The following is a 22,537-nucleotide window of genomic DNA, read 5'->3' on the forward strand; positions in this document are numbered from 1 at the left end:
ATAACTAGTTTTATCTACTACTAATTTCCTCTAGCTTAGTGGTCTCAGATGATTGGGTGGGACTCCCGGGTTGGGGGGGCAAGAATTCCTGGGGGGTGCAAGACTTGGCGGCCTTTATCTCTCCTCCTTTTCCTCTTCCCAAACTTTTTTTATGTGCAAATCTTCACATGCATTGAATTCAATAGTGAATTTACTTTAATAAAACAGTTCTAATTTGAACTATGTCATTTCCTTATGAAATGTTAAAATATGAACATACATGAATGCATGAATGAAAATATGTGCACTAAATAAAATATTTTTATTCATATACTGTATCAAGTGGGGAAGAGCATGACATCCACATGTAGATGTAAAGGGAGGTGGGGTCCCAAGGGTAAATGGTTTGATTTCCACTGCTTTAGCTTCCAGTTCCCAAAGAAATGCCATTTTGTTTTTATTCTGTTTTTATTCAAGTCCCAGTTCTTACGAAGCTGCCTTTCAGGGTTATCTAGATGAAATCTCACGGTGTTGGATCTGTCAGTTCATTAATGGATTCTTCTGCAAAACTATGTTCTAATAAGCAGTTTTTTGCTTTGAAAAGAATGTTTTTGGTAGGTTTTGCTTGTAGATAGGAGTTTTAAATCTTCACATACCTATAAAAATCCTTGTTCAAAAGCCAGAATGTGGGACATTACTTTTAAAAAATAATTCTATTACTAGTTAACATGTTTGAAGTATTTGAAAAGTAACCCACTGCTTTACTTTTCAACATTTTGGTAAGGTAAGTTTTCCTGCTCACTACTTTTCTGTTACGGTTGACCTTCCACATGTCAGCTTTGACTTTTGCGGATTTGATTATTTGTGGTTTTGATTAATATGTTCTCTCTAGGAATCTCGATCCTTCAATGCAACTCTGCCAGAAGTTGACCATAGAGTTGTGCTGGAGAGCTTAGACGTTCCTAGAGAAAACACTTCTCTAGGCGTCCTCTTGGGTACAAAGAATAGTGGTTGTTGTTTTTAATTTGCAGTTCTTCCACATTTATAGAAATCCTTCACCCCTAAACCCAGCAAATGTGGAGGGACCACTGTAGATTACCCTTTTTAGAGAAAAAATGTAGAATGGATAGGAGAATGGCATAAAAGGTGAAAAACTCATCTAAATTCCTCTAAAAAGGTTCTTTAAAAGTAACATTCAAAGTACCCAGAAACTGACTCATTAAACCAGTGAAATAATTTCTTTCTTACATTGCTTTTGAAAGGCAGCTTTGTTGTGCCCACATTAGCTCCAGAGTAACTAGTTACAGGTATCTGTGTTGTTTGTAGCTTGTTGATTCCCAGCTTGGCCTCAGGCTGCTATTATTGTCCCCATTTGGCAGATGAGTGGGAGGCAGGGTGTTGTTGAAGTGGAAAGAGGAGCTGCTTGCGTGAACATTTACTGTTCTCCTTGGCATCTGATCAATGGATTTTTTATGCTAGGGGTTCTCAAACTCCCCACCCAGCCCTCTTTACATGCACATACGACACACACACACACACGGGCTGGAAGTAGTATATGAATAAGTCTTTTTTAGTGTGTATATTTTCGTTCACACATTTATATATAATCCTAATTTAACTTTTTATAAGGAAATAACATTCAAATGAGAAAATTTTTATTTCACAAAATTCAGTGCCCAACTCAACACAATGTTTTTACTGGACGTGATGCACTTCCTTGTTTCTGAACCCCAAAGTTTACTAAAACGAGGAGTATATTAGAAAGAACAACTCTCAGTTCCTTGGTGACATCAAGTCTTGTAGGGTATTTAACTTTCTAGCCATCATAGCTGAGAATCCCATTTCAGGTTTGTTGTTGTTGTGTGCCTTCAAGTCATTTTCGACTTATGCCAATCTTAAGGTGAGCTTATAATGGGGTTTTCTTGGCAAGGTTTATTCAGAGGGAGGTTGCCCTTGCCTTTCCCATAGGCTGAGAGTGACTTGCCCAAGGTCACACAGTGAGTTTCATGGCTGAGCTGGGAATTGAACCTTGGTCTCCAGAGTGATTGTCCAAAGCTCAAGCTACTACACCCCTCTGGCTCTTAAAGGTAGGTAGTTGCAAACGGTATGAGCGCTTTCACAGTGACATTTCCCAAGGCAACAGCTCTGTCAAACCTGGAAAAGGGAGCCCCAGCAGTTGCTGGGGGAAAAGAGTTGTTTTCTGGGTCTGGCGGCTCTGCTTGCTGGGCTGTAAAGAGAGCTGCCTCTTAGCCAGCAGTTCCAATGCTGCATGTGCATGCACCAGGAGAAATGCTTGGGGCTAAGAGGCTAACCACTTAGCAAAGCTGTTTGCTCTGTGAATGTGAACACAACATCCAGCTTTGGTAAGTGGTTGGTAGAGGAGTGTGTGTTGGGGAGCAACCTTTGCTCCAACCCCCTCCCAAACCACTGCCATGCACACATAAACCTTGACCTCCCCACCACATCCTGACACACACTCCCTTCTTTATTTAGCCTGGGGAAGAGATGGTTAAGAGGTGTCATGATAGCCCTGTTTAAATATTTGTAGAGATGTCATATTGAGGGAGGAAGCTTGTTTTCTGCTGCTCCAGAGATTAGAATCCAGAACAATGGATGCAAGCTACAGGAAAAGAGATTCCACCTCAACATTAGGAAGAACTTCCCGACAGTAAGGGCTGTTCAATAGTGGAACACACTCCTTCTTTGGAAGATTTTCCAACAGGCTGGATGGCCATCTGTCGGGGGTACTTTGTGTGGACCTTGGGGTCTCTTCCAACTCTATGATTCTTTTCCTCTCTTACTCCCTGCCATGCAGTCTGATGGTGAAAGTAATGCTGAAAAAGAGCTCCAAGCACTTCCCCTCTCTGGAGCGCGAGCAAATTGGTGTCTGAGGTGAGAACACCCCCCCCTTGAAAAACTCACACTTCTGGGGGGGGGTCCTACCGTTTGAGAACCTAGGGAATAAATACAGTATATAAAGCTCTCCCCCCTGTAACATTTCACTTCTAAATACAGTTGGCCCTTTGTATCCACAGGTGTTCCATTCTGGACCCCCCCACTTCACACACACACATGCCAAATACCCCAGGACTCTGACTCCCATTATATGAGCACAACTTCTAGCAAGCCCACTGATACGGCCAACTGCATCTTGCATGTTAGGCAGATTTTAAAAAGCAAAAATTGGAGGGCCTACTTAAAATATCTGGCAAACTCTTTTATGGGAAAGGGAGAGAAATGTGTCCTGGCATCTACACCATGCCCCTGTAAGTGGCCACACAATCACATTTCAGCTGACCTAGAAAAGTTCTTATGTTTGTTTTTGGGCCCAAATCAGCCATTTGGAGTGGAGGAAGGGACAACTCTCTTGCTTTAGGGGCTCGATGCCAATCTGGTACCATCAGCACCACAGGGTAGGTGAGCTGTGTATGAAGAAAAGCTGCATGGTGCTGGGTTCAAAAAAGATACAACTTCATTCCACTCTGTTCAGTGTCACTGCCTTTGCCGACTGCATCTTCCACTCACAGGAACACACCATGGCACTCATTCAAGGGTGCAAGAAAATGGGAGAGCCAGCCTTGCTTCCCAGTTTTAACCATCTGACTGAGTCAGGAAGGCTTAAGCAATAAGAGCAGTAATTGATTAATGTGTAAAAGTAACTCAACAGTCAAAGCACTATACCACCTTTTTCTTGGGGAAAAGACCAAAGATAGCAAAGGCCAAGTTATGCAGACAAGAAGACATGGTGTATGTATGAGTTGACTGTGGCATGTGATATCACATAACTTAACCCTAATTCACACCACATGATGACAAAAGCAGACATAAATTGGCTGAAGTTCATGCTAGGATTTAGCATCTAGAATCTAGAACAACCAGTCAATATGGCAAACTTAGGCTTTGCCCTATGAACAACTCCTTTGTTGCTACTTTACCAGAGGAAGGCAAGCCTACAAATGGCACATCCGGTCTGAAATAACGGCGGGGAGAACTGTCCAGTGCAGCTGTATCCAAGGGGGAGAATGTGTAATGGTTGGGAATTTTGTTATATCAGAGAAAAGGCCTGCTCAGTGCTCCATACAGGGATGTGTGCATGTGATTCCTACAAACTAAGAATACTAGACCTGACATGGTTTTGGCTTATGACAAAGCCAGAGGTTTTTCAGCCAATGTACATAAATATAAACTAAGGAACAGCAGAAATGCTAACACCTTGAGGGTCCAAAAAGCTACGTATATACTTCTTTTCAGTATATGTGAAAAACTGTACACAGTTAGGGCCCCTGCAAGACAAAAGTAATAGTATAATGAAACCTTTGGCACTTGGGTGAAGCATCAGTACAATAAGCAAATATCCATGACTCTTTTAACCTCAATATGAGGAGTAAGGTCTGCGTTTTCTAGGTCCACACATACAGTAGACACTTGATGAACTGGAGGGTTTGTTAGGATTTTAAACATACAGACAATAAAAGAATACACACCTGTAACAATACTGTCATTATATGACACATTTTTTAAAGTACGTATTGCGTGTTTCATTATGTTGCCGATGTGGTGCTAATATTTTCACAATGAATGGAAATTTGAAGCAATCAGTTATTTTTTCTTTGCCCCATGTAGAAATGATGAACTCTACTGAGGCAGAGTTAATTCACGTTTCCTGCTGGTGTCTTTTCCTCTTTGTTGAAAGCAAGATGGGCAGTGTTTTTCTAGAATGAATCTGAGAAGTCTCTGATTTATTCCATTTCCTCAAAAACTGATAGCCAAGAACTAAACTAGCAGTGATGGAGAGGAGAATCAGTAATTGCATTTCCTGACATGAGCTTGGTGGGTTTAACACTTTTGTCTGATGGAATCCCTGCTGTGAAAATCCACCCCAACATTCCTATTAATCAAGGAAGTGAAAAATGATTGCTCCCTCTATCGTGCCTGTTTTTCATTCCTTCCTTAGCAGCTTTTAGGGTAGATTTAAACTGGTGGAAAGCATTTTATCCCCAGCTTGTAGCCTTGATCCAGTGACCATCTCTGCAGTTGTTTTTAACCAAATAAAAAGTACTAAGAGAGCTAGTTAAGGTTTTTTGCATCTGTCAGCTAGGGGTTTAAATGCAGCTGCATGTCTAACAGAAAACTGCAGTTAAATCTGAGCTACAAGTGGAAAGGGAGACTTTAGACTTGTTGGGTTTACTTTGTGTTTTACTAGAACCCCAAGATCCACTTGCTGGACACACAGAAAGATCAGCACTTGGTACAAACAAAAGCACCCAAACAAAGGCATGAACACAGGCCCTTTGAGCAGCTGTTGAGTGAGCCCTGGGGTTTGTTCATCACGCTTGAGGTGAAATGAATATCCTTGCAAACCAAAATTCATTCCTGGATAACCCAAGCTTCCTTAATCTCAACAATCTAATTTTTGTGTGTGTTGGTGGTGTTGCTGTTAAAGGATTGGGAGAAATGTATGGTAAACTGTCTAAAGTTCTACCAATATATCCCAAATTACATTTTACCAACTCCAAAGCAAAGCAGGCAAAGATACAGTCTTTCCTGTTGGAATCCAAGGATAAGATCATAAGAATGCAGAGTTGTAAGCTTTCCTTTGCAGCTCCATAAACATTCAACATCTGTCCTTTATTTCACTCTTTATGGCTTCTTACAGTAGCCATTTTTTGCTATCAGTTTTATCAAACACTTAAAAAAACTCGCTAGGCATATGTACCTGCTCTTCTTTGCAAGAGCAAACAGATCTGATCTTTTAGAAAGACCATGGGGGTGGGGTGAGGGCTGTTCCACTTTTCATGAACATGTGCAAGCTAAATAAAATGCAGTTTAGGACCTCGGATTGTGAGGAGCCTTCACATACAAACACATTAGTACAATTTTGTTTCTGTCAAAAGAAAACACATATTGGTAATGCTATGGGGCCCTTTAAATGTGACATGTTAGGGCTGAAGTCTTTTTACATGTGGCACCGAGTAGCTCATAGGTTGGGAAGAAGTTAACACAGCACGGTGCAGTGTAAACTGTAAGGCAAGATGTTACTATTAGCTGACTGAAACTAAAAAGCCACTCACCAGGGAGATAATAAGGTCTCAATGAATGGGCCCATCTTACCAAGTTCTCTCTGCACTTCACCGGATTGCAAACCCATTCCTTTCAGTCTACAATGTGAGCCAGCCAAGGGCACTCCAAATGATATAAATCTCTGGGAGAACAGTCTCTCTGTAATGTGATGTTTCTCAAGATTGCCATACATTACAAGGCATTTGGAACAGCATTAATTGGTCTATCTTATTGTGTACGGGGAACAATATCTATGATTTTAAATACTTAACAAGTTCAGGCCACTGGCTGAACTTTATTTAGCATGTTTTTGACAAAGAGTGGAGTAGAGGTGACTTTCCCTAAGTCAAAATGCATGTTCTGTTTTGGGCACTACAGAAAGTTTCTCCTTGTAATATGGCTAAGCAGTTTTACATATAAAGGGGAATTATACATCCTGAAGAAAAGCAATAATATACATCAATGTAAAAAGCAGAGCATGTTACAAGAAACTGCCCAGGTACATTTGCTAACCAATGTTAGTACATTTGCTAACGTTCATGGTCTGTACCACCATGGTGAAATGTTGATGACAAAAGTCTGCTAAAGCCCAGCTGAAGAAGATCCTTTCTAGTTTTATCCTTGTACTTTCCACAACCACCACAGATTTTCACTGGAACGATCACTTTTGAAACGTTCCCCTCAGTGTTCTGCTGGAGGTGAGTTTACCCTGCTCATTCTAACATTACGAAGAGGCTGGCTATGCTGCAGATGAGTATCCAGTCTCTCTCACCATTCAGAAGACAAGCAGGGGTATTGCATCTCCCTTCTTTGATTATGAATGAACAGCATTCTCTATGATGGAGTCACTGCCTACATAATCCCGCAAGTATGAAGCTGACAAAGGAGGCTGTTCTTCTTCTAAGCTTTGTCCATCTTGTTTGGTTTCTCCCATTACTGCTTCCTGTGTGTTGGAGTCGTGACTTGGAGCTGTCTGGAAATTGGGCTCATTGCCTAGTGGCTCACTGCACTGCAGAGGAATCAAGGCCTTATGCCGCATGAGACTATCATCACTATTTTGGGCTTCCAAGGAGTTCCTGTGCTTTGCATTTTTGTTGGCGACTGCATTTTTCTGGTGCTCTTCAAAGCTCAGTGAGAAAGTGACAGTCCCACCACCAAAGCTCACTTTCTGCTTGCACCCGTGTTGCTGCTGTTGCTCTACAGATGTGGGCAGACAAAAGGGGTCTTCGCGGTTGCTTTTGCTGCTAATGGATGAAGATGGGGTGGAGCCTGTGGAGCCTCCAAGACTGTTGGACCTCTTGCGAGACACATTGCTGCGTCGCAATGTAGCCCTGGCGGCCACCTTGAAGGCATGAGCAGCAGTACTGCAGCGCACCTCCTCAATGGTGTTGCGTGAGGGCTTAAAGAGGATGATGTAGACCTTGTTGAAGAAGATGCAAGCCAGGAGTCCATAGCTAGCAGCAAGTATGGCTATCACCTCTACAGCAGAGACAAACTTGCCATAGGTGCTGGCATAGGCTGGAATGAAAGAGATCCAGACAATAAAGAAGATCAACATGCTGAAAGTGATGAACTTGGCCTCGTTGAAGTTTTCTGGCAGTTTGCGGGATTTAAAAGCAAAGAAGAAACAGATAGCAGCCAGGAGGCAAGTGTATCCAATCAAAAAGCCCAGTGCCATTAAGGAGCCCTCATTGCAGGTGATGAAGATGATCTCATCCTCCAGCTCATGGTTCCGAAAGCTGGACGGGGGTGCAGTATACAACCAAATGACACAGATGACTATTTGCACAAAAGTGCACAGGAAGACCAGGAGAAACTGGAGGTTCAGACCCCACCACTTGCGATGGAGGCTTGTGGGTATCTTGGCCTCAAAGACCAGAAGGACACGATTGGTCTTCACCAAAATGCAGGAGATGCAGAGGACAAAACTGATACCAAAGGCTGGCTGTCGCAAGCGACAGTTCCAGTCCTGGGGCTCACCAATGAAGAAAAGGGAGCTGGAGAAGCAGCACAGCAGTGAAAAGAGGAGGAGGTACGAGAGTTCACGGTTTGTAGCCTTGACAATGGGTGTGTTGCGAAACCTGGTAAAAACACCCAGAACAAATGAAGTCAGAAAGATGCCCAGTATAGCAAAAAGGGTGAGAGCAATCCCAAATGGCTCTGTCCAAGAGAGAAATTCTATCTGCTTTGGAATACAGAAAGTGTGGTTTTCATTGGACCAGAAGTTTTCAGCACACTTCTCACAAGCACTGGCATCTGGAAAAGAACAAGACACTATTAGACATGGATAGCAATCTCCTGCATCTTCTTCAAGGGGCAGGATGTGCCATCAACGGAACACATGATCCCAGCTCACAAGACTTCAAAAAGAGCATTGTCATGCTCTTCCATACTTCTTGCTAAAATAATATTTTGGAGCTCCCCTCCCTTGTTGCTCCTCTGTGTTCTGTTCCTATTATCATCTGTTTAATAAGCAGGGATGCAAGTCTGCTTATTTCATCCTTGGGTATTGAGAACCATACATTTCAAATTTTTTCTCCCTGGGGGTGGGGGGAATTAAAACAGTTGGACATTTTCAAGATTTCTTTGCAAAAATGTTGTTAGTGCAAACCCTGCTCCCACACCCCATTTTTGTTGAAAAACACTGCGATCCTTCATTTGCACAAATTGTTGGTTCTGTGCAAAAGTCACCGAAAACAAATAAACAAAAAGTGCTTGTCTTTTCACTCTTGCCCAAGGACAAAAAAGTGGTAGTTGTCAATATTTTGATTTCTTGTGCGAGTTGAAATTTCTTTCCCACTGAGGACATAAAAGTTGGAGAATATTTTTTATATCCCTGTTAACTACTTGAGTTCCCACAAAATGGACAATCCAAATATTCCTCTCTTCCATTCCTTCCCTCCCATCTATATGGAGCTAAATTTTTGCCCTACTATCTGATGGATTTGCTTTCTTACTTTTAATCTACCTCATGTAGCCTTTGGCCTGTCCCTCACAGTGTCATCTGTTGTGGTCCTTTTATGTCTCTAAACCTTCCCACCAACATGGGAATAAACCCACTCTGCTGCATCTACATTCTGACCTCCTTCTTCCTCCAACTTTTTCTCAAAACCTAGTCACACTCTCCATTACTATTCATGGAAAATTTTGGAGGATAGCTTGAAGTATTTTGGTCTCTGAAGTGAAAAACACAATTTTCTCATAATTTACTTATCTATAAAGAAATCAAGTTACTGTCAACTTAACACACAGAATTTGTTGTCTGAGGTGACAATCTCAACTGTGACCTGTGCCATCTAGATCATCACATTAGGTGCCTCATGAGGTTTCCTCTGTCATTTTTGCTTTGCATGTTTTTGCTTTGTATATCATTTTTGCTTTCATGGATTGGTGGTGGGTACAGTAGCACATGAGCCCTTCACTGCTGCCAGGACTTTGGCTGTCTGTGTACTCTAGTAAGTAGGGCCAAATCAGTATCAGCTGAGCTTATGTTACACTGGGTATTTACTGTGAAGGTGCATTCTGGATTGGGAGAGAGGAGGAATCCACACAAGGTGGGTTTCACCTATTAACACCCAGAAAAGTCAGGGAAACACTTGACGTCTTCACAAAACAAATAGCTCTCCAACAGTGGCTGTCTGGCCTCATCAGTTCATGTCCCAGCCAAGCAACAGAGCAGACAAACAAGAAAAACAGGAAAAACATAACCAGCAAGCTTCCTTCTCTCTAAACTGGCCATTCCAGAATCCAGAATAACAGCCAGGAAGGGAGGGGTTGATTCCTTTTTCTACCAACTCAGAGTGCATCTTCATGGTAAGTACTCAATGTAGCACTCTCTAGGTTGTTGACAGGAGAACTCCACACAAAGTGGGATATGCCCAAGCATTCCTTTCAACAACAAAAGTGAGAATGGCTGCAATCATGATTGGAGGACTTCCTGAAGCATTCCCCTACCAAAGGCAGTCTCAGTTGGTCTGAACCTGTCAATCTTATAATGTCAGATAAAAGTAGAAAGAGTGCTCCAGGCATCTGCCCTGCGGATGTCAACCAGTGTTGACAGTGCTGAAGCAGAAAACAGCCAATGTGGAGGTTGCCTTAGTGAAGAAAGAGGTGATGTTGCCTAGGCAAGGAACTTTAGCAAGATCATAAGGTAGAACAATTCATGTTTTGATCCATCTAGTAATAGTCAATCTGAAGGCCTTTTCCCCAAATGACGATGAAGTAAAGGACACAAATAGAGAATCAGTTACCCCAAAAGATATAGTTCTGGCAATATAGATTTTAAAAGCATCTCTCCCATCTAATGTATCATATCTTAGAATCATAGAATCATAGAGTTGGAAGAAACCACAGGGGCTATCCTGTCCAACACCCTGCCATGCAGGAACTCTGAATCAAACATCCTCAACAGATGGCCATCCAGCCTGTCTTTAAAGACCTCCAAGGAAAGAGACTCCACTATCTTCCGAGGGAGTGTGTTCCACTATCAAACAGCCCTTACTGTCAGGAAGTTCTTCCTAATGTTGAGGTGGAATCTCTTTTTCTGTGGCTTGCATCCATTGTTCCGGATCCTGTTCTCTGGAGAAGCAGAAAACAAGCTTGCTCCCTTCTCAATATGACATCCCTTCAAATATTTAAAGAGGGCTATCATATCAATTCTTAATTGTCTTTTCTCCAAGCTTAACATACCCAGTTTCCTAAGTCGTTCTTCATAAGGCATGGTTTCCAGGCCCTTCACCATTTTAGTAGGAAAGGAAAAAGAGAGAGAGAGATAGAAAACCCAAACCCCTGAATGTGGCTCCTGCATCCAGCCTTGGCCTGGAACAGATGGGCCTTTGAGGCGCCCTCGTCATGTGCGAGGGCTGCCTGGTGGGTGGAGTGCCCACATGCCCAGCAGCCCTCACATGTGATGAGGGCGCCGCAGATGCAGTGTGCCCACCAAGCGCGGTGTGTAACGGTGACATTGCAGCTGCACCACCTCCAGGCAGGGCGGCGCAGCTGTGACATCATCACAATGTCCCTTGTACTTTGCGGCATCGCAGTGACGTCGCAAAGAGGAGCCGCTTGGTTGCTGCAGCACTTCTGCGGAGCAAAGAGAGGCGCCGGGGAGGCATCTCTTTCTGGCGGTGTGTACCCTGCCCTTGTTTCCTTTTTTTGAGACAGAAAAGGGGTGGCTGGCTGCTGCATATTGGGGTGGTTTGAAGAAGAAGGGGGGGATAAGAAGAAGGGGGGATTAGACGTCACTGTCACGTCTAATTGCCTAAGTGTTTGATTGACAGCTTTAAAAAAACGGTTCCAGAATGGCAATGGGAACGAGGAACAAAAAAGTCTGTGTCAAAATACAACGGAAAAATATCAATGGGAATGAGAACATGGGTCAAGAAAAACCAAGTCCGTTTGCTCCCTTTTGTAATGGAAACAAAGGACCTAATTCGAATATGACTCGGAAACTTGATCCGATCCAGACTCACAGCGATATTCGTTGCTTTATATGCCCAGTGAGAATGGGGCCGTACTGAACTTGAGACTGGTAAGCTTCCATGAGAACTTGATACAGCGATTTTTGATCTAAATCATCACTATAAAATCTCCTTAAACCAGAAGATGGCAACCATGGCAAACAGAGACTGTGATGACAAGTCTCAAATAGATAAAGCACATGCCTCACCTTTGAGAGATTCTTCAATGCTCTTCTTTTCAAAGTCCTTGGGGAAAAACCCACCCTTGGGTGTAAGAACACTCAAAACCAAAGCAGCAATGTGATAATTGACAACTGAGATTTTTCTGTCACCTGCTTTGCTAGAGTGTGAAACCTCTGAGCCACCAAGGTGGCTCTCTTGCCCTGCAAAAGAGTTGTTCACTCAGATCTGACAATTTGCAGAAAATGGAAAGGAAAGTCAGTGGCATTACTAGGGGAGCACTGGGGATGTGGCTTGCCCTGGTTGATACCCCAGAAGTGGGGTGACATCTGATCGGGCCCTTCTCCAGCTGCAGGGTGAGAAGGACTAAGCATGCCCCTCCTGCTTTGCTGCTGAAGCCAGTCTCCTCATGAGGAGGCCAGCACTGCTGCAGTGAAGGAGAAGGCTGAGCGCCCTCCTGACTTTGTTGTAGTGGTGTCGGTCTCCTCACAAGGAGGGCAGTGGTGTTGCAGTGAAGGAGAGGGCCGAGTATGCCCTTTTGGCAGCTCCCCACATCCCATCATCCCCTGGCAGCCCCCCTGTACCGGATGATACCAGGGGTGGGGACACCACTGGGAAAAGGCACTTTTTTTACAGACACTTTGGCCTGGGGAAGAACTGTGGCATTTCTTTTACTGAGCTTAGTCTCTTGCTGCTCAGCAGCCCTATCTGAAGACTTGGAAACTGCAAGACCTAAAGTACATATAACCTTAGAAACAGAGGCAAACATTCATCATATGATAAAGTCTTTGAGACAAATCCTTATGAAGAGACTCAGAGTTGACCATTCCTCTTCCTCCTTTTCATACAGATCCTGAACAGACTCGAAGTCAACATCAGTCCCCCACCTCAAGAATCCAAGTCTGACACATGATCAGACAAATTTGAAGGGAAGGGCCACTTTCTGCCCTCATATGGGAGTTGCTTCCCTCACAAGAGAGCTAAATCTCTGGAGACATTGGCCTTTAACAGGAGAAGACAAAGCCCCCACTCGCAAGATCTAGGATTCTGACTATCAGAATTTTATTTATTTATTTATGGTATTTATACCCTCCCTTCAGCCCTAATGGCTATCAGAGCAGCTTACAATTATTATTTTTAATTAGAATGCTGAGCAGTAGTACACTGTTGAGAAAGAAAGATATATATTTTCCAGGACATCTAATGCCTAAGCTGAGAAGCATCAGAGTCTCCATCCAGAGCACATCATCCCTTTCCCTACTGAAGCCATCACAGCAAGTAGCAATGATGTGGGAAGAGAAAAATGGAAAGGGGGGATTCTATGATTCTCTCTCCCCCCTTTAAATATGAAGGAGATACAGGAGAGGGATGGAAGGAGAAAAGGAAGAATTAAAAATCAAAACCAAACAGAGGTGACAAACTAGGGATTAATGATAAGTAAGTAAATGACAATGATAAGTATGGAGCTCTGTTCTGGGCACAGGCAGGGAATAAACTGATGAGGCAAGATGGCTGCTTTTGGATTGCTGTTTGTTTTGTGATGATAGTCAGCTGTCGCTGTTTATTGTGGGTGGTGTTAGGGTAAAACTCACTTTGTGTGGATTCCTCCTCTCATCAACCCAAGGAAACATCAACTCTAGGCATTCTTGACACTGGCTAATAAGAGGCAAGCTTTTATGGTTTGTTCTCTTCCATACTTTACATTACAAAAGTAAGCTGGATGGAGCTGCAGAGAAATGGCTTTCTGGTTATTCTCCTCATGCCTTCAAAGCACTTCTATTCTCTTCCTATGGGAGACAGTTGTAAAACCATGCCTTTTGTTGTGCTGGAAAATCTGTTTGGCAAAAGGCACACTTTTATGACCATCTTCCAGAGGGAGAACAGAAGTGCTTTGAAGAGGTAACCAGGAAGTCACTTCTCTGCTGCTCTGTTTTGTAATGCGATAAGGTTCTTGGAATCCAAAGGCAGAGTATAGAATACCAAACAGCTGGAAGGCAGTTCCTGAACTAATGGTCAATTAGATGGTAAACTTTATCTATAAAGCATGTCCTCTTCATATAGAACACATGTGAAGAGGATCTGTCAATTTTTTATCGTTACGATGCTATTTTTTTCCTGGGGAATATTCCATCATGCAGCTCCACTTGAAATGATGGAAGCATAAATCCCCTGAAACAATTTTATCACCTCTGTGAGAACATGTACTACATAAGATTTGGCTTAGGCTGAGGTAGTGAAGAGCAGTATACCAAGAGATCCACATAGAAAATTTCCAGGATCCGTAATGCAGTTTAGGTGCTATTACTTCTAGGAAGGCCCTCTTTCCTATTTTGCTACTGTATGACAATTTATGGACAAATTGGGGGGCAAATAGATTATTCTGGGGGCCCTAATTTCTTGTTCATGACAAAACTGAGAACAGATAAACGTTAAACTGATATGAGGAATGATTATGTGACAGTTTACCAAAATATGTTGACTGTGGCCTCCCATCAGAAAGGCTCTCAGAACATGATTTCTGACTCCTGGGGAAATGTGACTAAGCAGAAGAGAACGCAGTACCAGACAATACCTGTTTCATCGCTGATCTCCCCATCGGTGCATTCTACACATTCAAAACAACATGTGGGCTCGCCCTCAATAATGCCTTTCCTAGTGCCTGGCTGACAGTCTCTGCTGCAATTGGAGAAAGGCACCTGTAGGAATAAAACATGAAAGCAACTTGGTTACATCAAGAGAGGCATGGCCAGCAGGCAGGCCGAATATGAAACCTCAGATAAAGGCAGAGCTCTGGTTCATCCTAGGTACTGATCCTCCTCGGGTGCTTTTCCACAACACATTAGAAGCACAATAGGGATCAAAGCACTTCAAGTGGAGGCCCACAGCCACAGAGGGTTGATACCAACTCTCCCTATGCTTAGATGCCAGCGTGCATGGACAGGGCAAAGGCAGATAGAGGCTGTGGCTCTTTGTTCTTTGATCATCATTGCCAATTGTTGGCCTGCTCCTGTGGGCTAGTGAGCAGCTATGTGACTAAGAGCCTTATCACACTAGACGAATCACACTCAGAAACGAGATTTTAAAAGCAGAAAAACCCTGAAAATGCGGAACGTTTTTCAGACATGTTTGCACTAAACAGCAATAACATGAAAATAAAGTGAATGGAAAGTCTACAAAAACATCACCTTTTTACTTTCGAGAAGTTCCTGAAAATAAAAAGGTGGCGTTTTTGTCGACTTTCCGTTCGCTTTATTTTCATGTTACTGCTGTTTAGAAGAAACGTCTGAAAAAATCCCATATTTTTTCTACTTTTAAATCCCGTTTCTGAGCGGGATTCGTCTAGTGTGATAAAGTCCTAAGAGGAGTTGCTCAGAGGCAGAACGTGTTATCAAGTCTGGAATTTTATAAAAATACCCCCAAAATCCCTATCCCAAAATGCATCTGTGGAGGTAATCAGGTGGCCCCTCTTCCTTGCATCACTTGATCATAGAGGCCTCTAAGCAAGTCCTGCATCTATAGGGTGAAGTATGTCTCCTTATGACCCTAATGGAAAGGCATTATGGGAGCTGCCCCTTGGCTGCTATGATCTGAAGGCGGAGAGACCATGTAGGCAGCAAAGTCTTTGCTAGGAGTTGCAAACAGGAAGATTCCTTCGCACCTATGAGACAGATTTATGACTGGGAGATGTTTCACAGAAACAAGACATTGTTTTCCCATGGCAGAGGATGCCTATGGATCAAGTGATGTGTAAATTTGGTTTTGCTTTGATGTAGGACAACAGCCTCCACTGACTACGTGACTAGGAACCTATTTAAGGTCCAGTTTATCCTTCGTTCGAAGTTCCACGTTGTTGGCAGGCAGGCACTCTTGTCAGCCTGCTTCTCCTGGCATGGTTCCACGCACCCCTTTCCCCATTTTCCTTCAGTGTTGCTGCATCTACCTTGATTCCTAGGGAAACCATCTCAGGCAAGTATACCATTAGAAGGCCTTGTGTTCTCTTTCCATTTTTCCTCCCTTTCTTCTATTAGTCTCGAGTGAGTGCATGAGTGAATGTATGGGTGTGAGTGTGTCCCCCTGTGCATCAATAAACTAGATTAAAATTCAAAGACTTTGCCTTTGCGTCAGTTCCTGGAAGTTCTGGTCCATTGGTAGACAGGCTGGGATTCGATCCGAAAAGGGTACTTGTAAGGAGCCCTATATTGGTGTGTTGAGCTAATTAATATTCCCCAAAAATTGAGCAGATATCCTTACAAACGATAGGAAATGACTGTTCATTCCTTTTACTGTATTTCAATTTGTCTACTTGGCAAGTAAGTGACCACAGTGCTGCCACCAAAGTCACTGGCCCTCTCCCTCTCTGTTGGGTGACACAAGTTGTGGCATGGTACCAAACACAAAAGACCCAATCCATACCATGAGCTGGGGGGCAGAGGGCAGTGACTGCTGCTGCTCTTTCTCAATGGTGGTGGGTCAGAAATGAGTCCTCTGCACACAAATGGACCTTTGCATGATGGAACATCCATGTTCCATTATTGTGGGTGGGGAGAGTGAGGGAGTGATTCTTTGCTGTGAGAGGAGCAGCAGCACCTGGTCACAGTGTGAAGCAGGCTTTATGAGTTCCAAACAAATTTCAGTGATGAAATGCAAAAATGCTGTTTCCATCAATCTGGGCCTCTAATAATGGTACACTGATAAGTTTCAGTACATACAGTATATACACATGGTTAGCATTTAACAGCAAATCAGCAACAAAATATTTTTTTATCTCAGTGGTGAGGAAATTCCATGGTGAGGCAGCTCTGATGTACAATATTCTGCTGACATATTCAACAGCTGTTATTGCCGCTCTATGCTCCGCTTGGGTTACAGAGTAAACAAACCTTAAATCTATAGTATGTCCCTCCCATTCCTGAATATACTGTACTTTTGTAAGGAACTGGATGGAATACAAAACTGAATAGCAGATTTTGTATACCACGTACCTTGCCACAAGATGGAGGTAGAAGTCAGCAATTAAAACTTTTGAATTGGCATCTTGTGGCAGAGTAGGTGATATACAAAGTTACATTTAGTGACCAAAGGAAGGGCCTTCAGTACATTTCACCAAAAGAAATTCCAATTAAAAAACCATAGCCAGCAGAACCAAAAGGAACAAGAAAGCAGAGGCCACTGGCTTTAAAACTGATTTCTACCAAAATTGATGGGTCCCTGTCAAATGACAATGTGGTATGTATTGATACAAGCTGTCTCTTACCTCTTTTGAGAACCCACTCCACAGAATCTTATTTTCATTGATAAACAGTCTCTCTCCTTTCTTGGCATAAACGTTATAGTGTCCAACCTCCTCAAACACAATGGAGCCATCCTCTGGTGACAGGTGCCAATTGATTATCGAGTAATTCCCTATTAGGCCTCCAGATTCATCAAAATCGACTTGCTCCCCCATATTGTTAGTGAAGTTCAGATGCCGAAGATGCTTCAGTACCTAGAGGTAGAGACACAAAGACATGCTGGAGTCATCGCTTGAAGAGGAAAAAACATTCTGTGCCCAAACATAAAAGCTACAAAATGCCTGAAATAAGGTAGAGAAGTTTATCACACCGGGACGGATGGGGAACGGAACGAAAGGGGCCAGGAACGAGTGCGGAATGAGTGGGAGATGCATTTTACCGCACACAAAAGTCCCCATTCCATTCCTTTCCGTTCCATTCCCCATCTATCCCACATTCCGTTCCCTTCTGTTCCATTCCCCAACCGTCCCACGGTTGCTGAACAGTTCTCAAAAATTGCCTCCCGTGGGACAGAACGGAAGAGAACGGAACGGGGATTTTTGTGTGCAGTAAAATGCATTCCCCACTCGTTCCGGCCCCATCCCAGCCCCTTTTGTAATGCACAAGGCCCGTTCCAAGGCCCTGTGCGATAAACTCCAGTCTTGTGATACAATATTTACTTGATGACCTTTTTGTAATGTTAATTACATTTTCCTTTCAGACCTCTGTATGTTGCATTGTTATGAGTAACAATTCACAACTGAGGAACTTAAAATACAAACTCATCCACTTTTAGATGTTTTAGGAGAGGAAGGGAATAATTGGGATATTGTGTATATATGGATTCTTTTCATTGTAAGCTGCCTCAATTGTCTTTTTGACAGAGAGGCAGGGTAAAAAATAAAAATAAATTATCATCATCATCATCATTATTAAAAGTTTCATCCTCTCTTTCCTTTGAGAATGGGAAATGAGTGGTGATGGCAAAGACTCACTGGAATGGTTTCACATGCCTCTCTTGAATGGGAAATAATGGCACTCCTGCTCAGGCTTATAGGCACAGCATTTCTACCAAGGAGGGTTTGATTTGTAGTTCTCTCTGCTTTCCAAACTGAACAGTTGGAAGTTGGAAGTTATAGTCTTAATAGGGATGTCAATCCTCCACTATTTCATCCCCATATGGGAGGACAAGTAATTAGTTTTTGCACTGCAGAGAGAGAAAACAAATACTCCTCTGCAGTACTCTCTTCTAATCTGAAAGTGTGGTAGAAGAATTATTCTGTGGTGAAAAACATGTTTCCTATGTAGGAAACCCATTTTTTGCACAGAAAGCAGGCTTTTGGAGGATTTTTTTTTTTGCAACCCCTCCCCACCCCCCAAAACAACCCATATGTTTTTCTTCATTGAACTAATCCTCTGCAACGCGTCAGGATGTTTAAATATAGAGGGAAAATAGGAATTTAAAGTGGGAATTTCCTAGTCTATTATTCTACCTTTTTAAAAATTATTTTTAATTGAGTAAAAGATACATGAAGAAAACTTTGAATAGCTAACAATAAACTACTGCGACATACTATAAATAAAAAAGTACCTACTACAAATAACAAAATACAAAAGGGAAAGGTTATTTCCAACTATCTTTTCTATGGGTATTTTTCAACCTCTCTCTAAATTGCCTATTTATGTATTTAACGAATTTTGACTGATTAAACCAATAGCCATAAAATAATTCGGATTTTTTTCAAATGTCAATTAGCAATTTTCAGTCTTTCCAGTCTTAATCAAGATAGACAATGTGTCAATCTCCACCATGTTCAATGCGAATTTTCACAGTCAAAGAAGACTTACAGCACAGAGGAGAAGGTGAGCTGGGAACAGTGTTTGAGGGGTTATTTAACTGTTCACTTTTTTCTTTAAGAGGCTTGTGGGGGGCCTTTGGCTTAGAGGAAGTGATCAGAGACTTGCCTCCAGAAGAAACTAGCAACCAGGAGCTCTCTAGATATCTATAGGCCTAGTTGACTGAACTCGCTGATGGAGCTTGGGGACAAAGGCCAGGCCAACACCTTTATGTAGGTGTTTAACAGGGAAACTTTTGAGGGGGAAACCCAAAGTCCTATTTCAGTGCCCCCTTAAGACTTCTCAATATGCACACTGAGGGAGCTGTTGCAGTCACCTGCAACACTTGTGAGATGTTTGTCTTCTTGCCTAGGCATGTGGGGAACTTCACATGCACCAAGTGCAAGTTGGTAGCCCTTTTAGAAGAGAAAGTACATCATTTGGAGGCCAGGGTAGCTACACTTCATCATATTAGGGAGCCAGAGGTTTTTCTGGACAGAACAGGATAGTCTTGGATGGGGAACATACAGAGGAAGTTGCTGGGGAGGAGGTCACTTCACATACACAGGAGGTGACAGTTGGAGGAATGCCAGACACAAAACTAGGAACAACACGGATTGCTCTACACTAATGCACAGAGCATGGGAAATAAACAGGATGAACCTGAACTCCTAGCACAACAAAGCAAACATGATATATTAGGCATCACTGAAACCTGGTGGGATGAGTCTTGTGATTGGAATGGAGTAATAGAGGGGTATAACCTTTTTAAGAGAAATAGGCCAAACAGGAAAGGAGGAGGAATAGCATTACAGTCGCCTCTCTGTTTTCACAGGGGATCCATTCCAGATGCCCCCTCCCTTGCGAAAACAGAAACTCGCATATACTGAAGCACCATTGGCTCGAATGGCACACTGTTTTAGCCAATAGGGCTTGCCCTAATTGAGACTGTGGACTTCAAGTCTGTGAAAATGGAGGGGTGACTGTATATGTCAGGGATGTTTACATTTGTGAAGAAATCCAGAGAATACGACTTGAAGCAATGGACAGGAAAAGAGATTCCACCTCAACATTAGGAGGAACTTCCTGACAGTAAGAGCTGTTCAAAAGCAAAACACAGAGCCTGTGCTGGCCTGTGGGCAGAGCCAGGGCGCAGTGTCTCCACTCTGGATGCCCTAGTCTTACCCCCAGGTGCCATTTTGGCGAACACCAGTCTACACAGCACAGTGAGGCTCTGGCGCTACAGGTACATGAATCTACACCGCCACAGCTATGGTGTCCCTTGTGGCTCCTTTTTGTGCTCTTCAGAGGCTGGAGCGGGGCCATGGCATGTGGTTGCCATGGCCCGATTCGGCCAATAAAGGGGTGGCTGCATGCCGCTCATCTGTACAGCCCCAAACTCCCTTGGAGTGTGGTGGAGTCTGCTCCTTTAAACAGAATATGGTGGAGGCCTTTAAACAGAGGCTGGATGGCCATCTGTCAGGGATGCTTTGATTGCCAGTTCCTGCATGGCAGGGGGTTGGACTGGGTGGCCCTTTCAGTCTCTTCCAACGCATGTGAAGTGTAATTGATAGGTAAATTGCAATACTGAGAATGACAAAAATTCTTGATCTGGGCTTACCAAGTGCAATAAGGTATGGCTCTCATAATCAGTTCATTCCTTTCACAGAAATAAATTGTCTTGCAATCTTGAAACTGGGATTATCCCATAAAATTTGCTTAACATGACCAAATACAGTCAGCTCTTATCCACAGATTCTTTCTTCATGGATTCAAGCATCCATGACTTGAAAATATTCAAAAAAATGTATAAGTTCTCAAAAGCTTCTGCTTTTCAACCAATTCAGGTTTTTAATAGTGTAGTCCCTAACCTGTTGGCTAAGCAGGAGCTCCCTGTACGAACCTGCCAGGGTCTCACGTTATGGTTGCATCCCAGAGGGGGCGATTTTCAGGAACACTTGAGAAGCATTCTTGAAAATCCCCCCCTGGGGAACACATCCAGAATGCGATGGGAATGATTGGCGGCGCCGGTAGCGTTCTCGCTGTGCGGTACGATGTGTTCTTTGCCACCTCCCGCTCCAAAAAGTTCAATGTCCTACTAAATTAAATGTGTACAGGAGAGGTATGCCATTAACTACTACAATCTAAATTCTATCAGGGAAACAAAACAGTAGCTATGATAGTGAATTTGTAGAAAGGATGTATGCTGACGAGAAGTACAAGAATGGTGTTATTGGGGAGGAACACATCTTTCATATCAGACTGGCACGTATTTCAACTTTGTTTTCTTGCACCAAGGATTACCAAGCAAAAATGGCAGGATCTACACATTCAACATGTATCTACCCAACAGTATCTACCCTTAAAGACTAACAAGTCTTATTTGGCACATGCCTTTGTGAACTGCAGCCCACTTCAGGAGATGAATGGAGACTTGCTTCCGTTGGCAGATATTTATACACATGGCTGGGGTGGAAGGATGTAATTAGTGAGGTGAGAGGGATCCGAAATGTAAGAAGTATAGGTCATTACCTTAGCTGGCATCCCCAAACGAACGTTGGGTGGGAGGATGGACATCCTAGCATAGATAAACTGCTCAGCATGTACATTTCGATGAAAAGTCAAATAGGAGAAAGTCAGTCAAAGTAGGATGTTCTCTACAGGTTTCACTGAAACCTGGTGGAAGGAGTCTCATGACTAGAATGTAGTAATAAAGAGGTATAGCTTATTTCAGAGAAAGAGACCAAACAGGAAGGGAGGAGGAGTAGCATTATACATGAAGGATGTGTACACCTGTGAATAGATCCATGAATTATATTCTGGAAGCCAAGTTAAGAGCATCTGCATAAAACTTAAGGGGAAAAGAAACAGGGATGTGGTGGTGTTGAGGGTCTACTACAATAAAAGGGCTTGTTTTTGTTATACAGTCAGCCCTCTTTATCCACGGATTTGTTATACACGGATTCAAGAATACACGGCTTGAAAATATTCCAAAAAAGTATAAATTCCAAATAGCAAACCTTGATTTTCCATTTTATATATGGGACACCATTTTGCTCTGCCATTATATTTAATGGGACTTGAGTATCCACAGATTTTGTTATTCACGGAGGATCCTGGAACCAAACCACAGCGGATAACAAGGTCCCACTGTATCGCCATCAAAATGAGCAGGTTTAGCAGGTGCTAGAGAGGTTAAAAACAATAAAAGGGCTTGTTTTTGTTACATCTGTAGCAAAATGAGCAGGTTTAGCAAGTTGAAAACAATAAAACAGACCTTTTGGGGGGCTATATCTGTAGCAAAAGGAGGAACAAGGAAATAGTAGGGCTGCTGAAGAAGAAGATGAAACACTAACAGGGAACAGAGAAAAGGCAGAAGTACCCAACCCATACTTTGCTTCGGTCTTCTCTGAAAAGGCGAACAGTGCCCAACCTGGTGAATAATGGAGCCTATTATGCAGTAGGGGAGATATAGCACAGGATATGAAAAAGGGGAAAAAGAGGATCCCAAAAATTATCGTCCAGTTAGTCTGACATCAATACCAGGAAAGATTCTAGAGCAGTTCATTAAACAGAGAGTTTGTGAACATCTAGACGGCAATTCCATAATCACAAAGAGTCAACATGGGTTTCAGAGAAACAAGTCACGCCAGACAAATCTTATCTCTTTTTTTTTTGGTAAAATTACCAGCTTGGTAGACAAAGGGAATGCTGTTGATATAGCATGTCTTGATTTCAGTAAGGCCTTTGACA

At 42.8% G+C, this 22,537-nt stretch overlaps 1 protein-coding gene across 1 annotated transcript in view; it reads right to left on the reverse strand.

Annotated features, from left to right (window-relative positions):
* Positions 1-5,592: 5,592 nt before the first annotated feature.
* Positions 5,593-22,537, reverse strand: part of LOC149323467 (extracellular calcium-sensing receptor-like) — a 49,038-nt gene continuing 32,093 nt past the window's right edge. Inside the window, exons 4-6 of the mRNA XM_089511327.1 lie at positions 16,933-17,163; positions 14,251-14,374; positions 5,593-8,295 (exon numbers count right to left, since the gene is read on the reverse strand). Coding sequence (XP_089367453.1) covers positions 6,854-8,295; positions 14,251-14,374; positions 16,933-17,163 — 1,797 coding nt within the window. The 3' untranslated portion in view covers positions 5,593-6,853. The remainder of the gene's footprint in view (positions 8,296-14,250; positions 14,375-16,932; positions 17,164-22,537) is intronic.

The sequence above is a fragment of the Sceloporus occidentalis genome, unplaced genomic scaffold (genome assembly GCF_023333645.1).
Source record: "Sceloporus occidentalis isolate IW3139 unplaced genomic scaffold, rSceOcc1.0.p SCAF_1, whole genome shotgun sequence".
Taxonomy (NCBI): domain Eukaryota; kingdom Metazoa; phylum Chordata; class Lepidosauria; order Squamata; family Phrynosomatidae; genus Sceloporus; species Sceloporus occidentalis.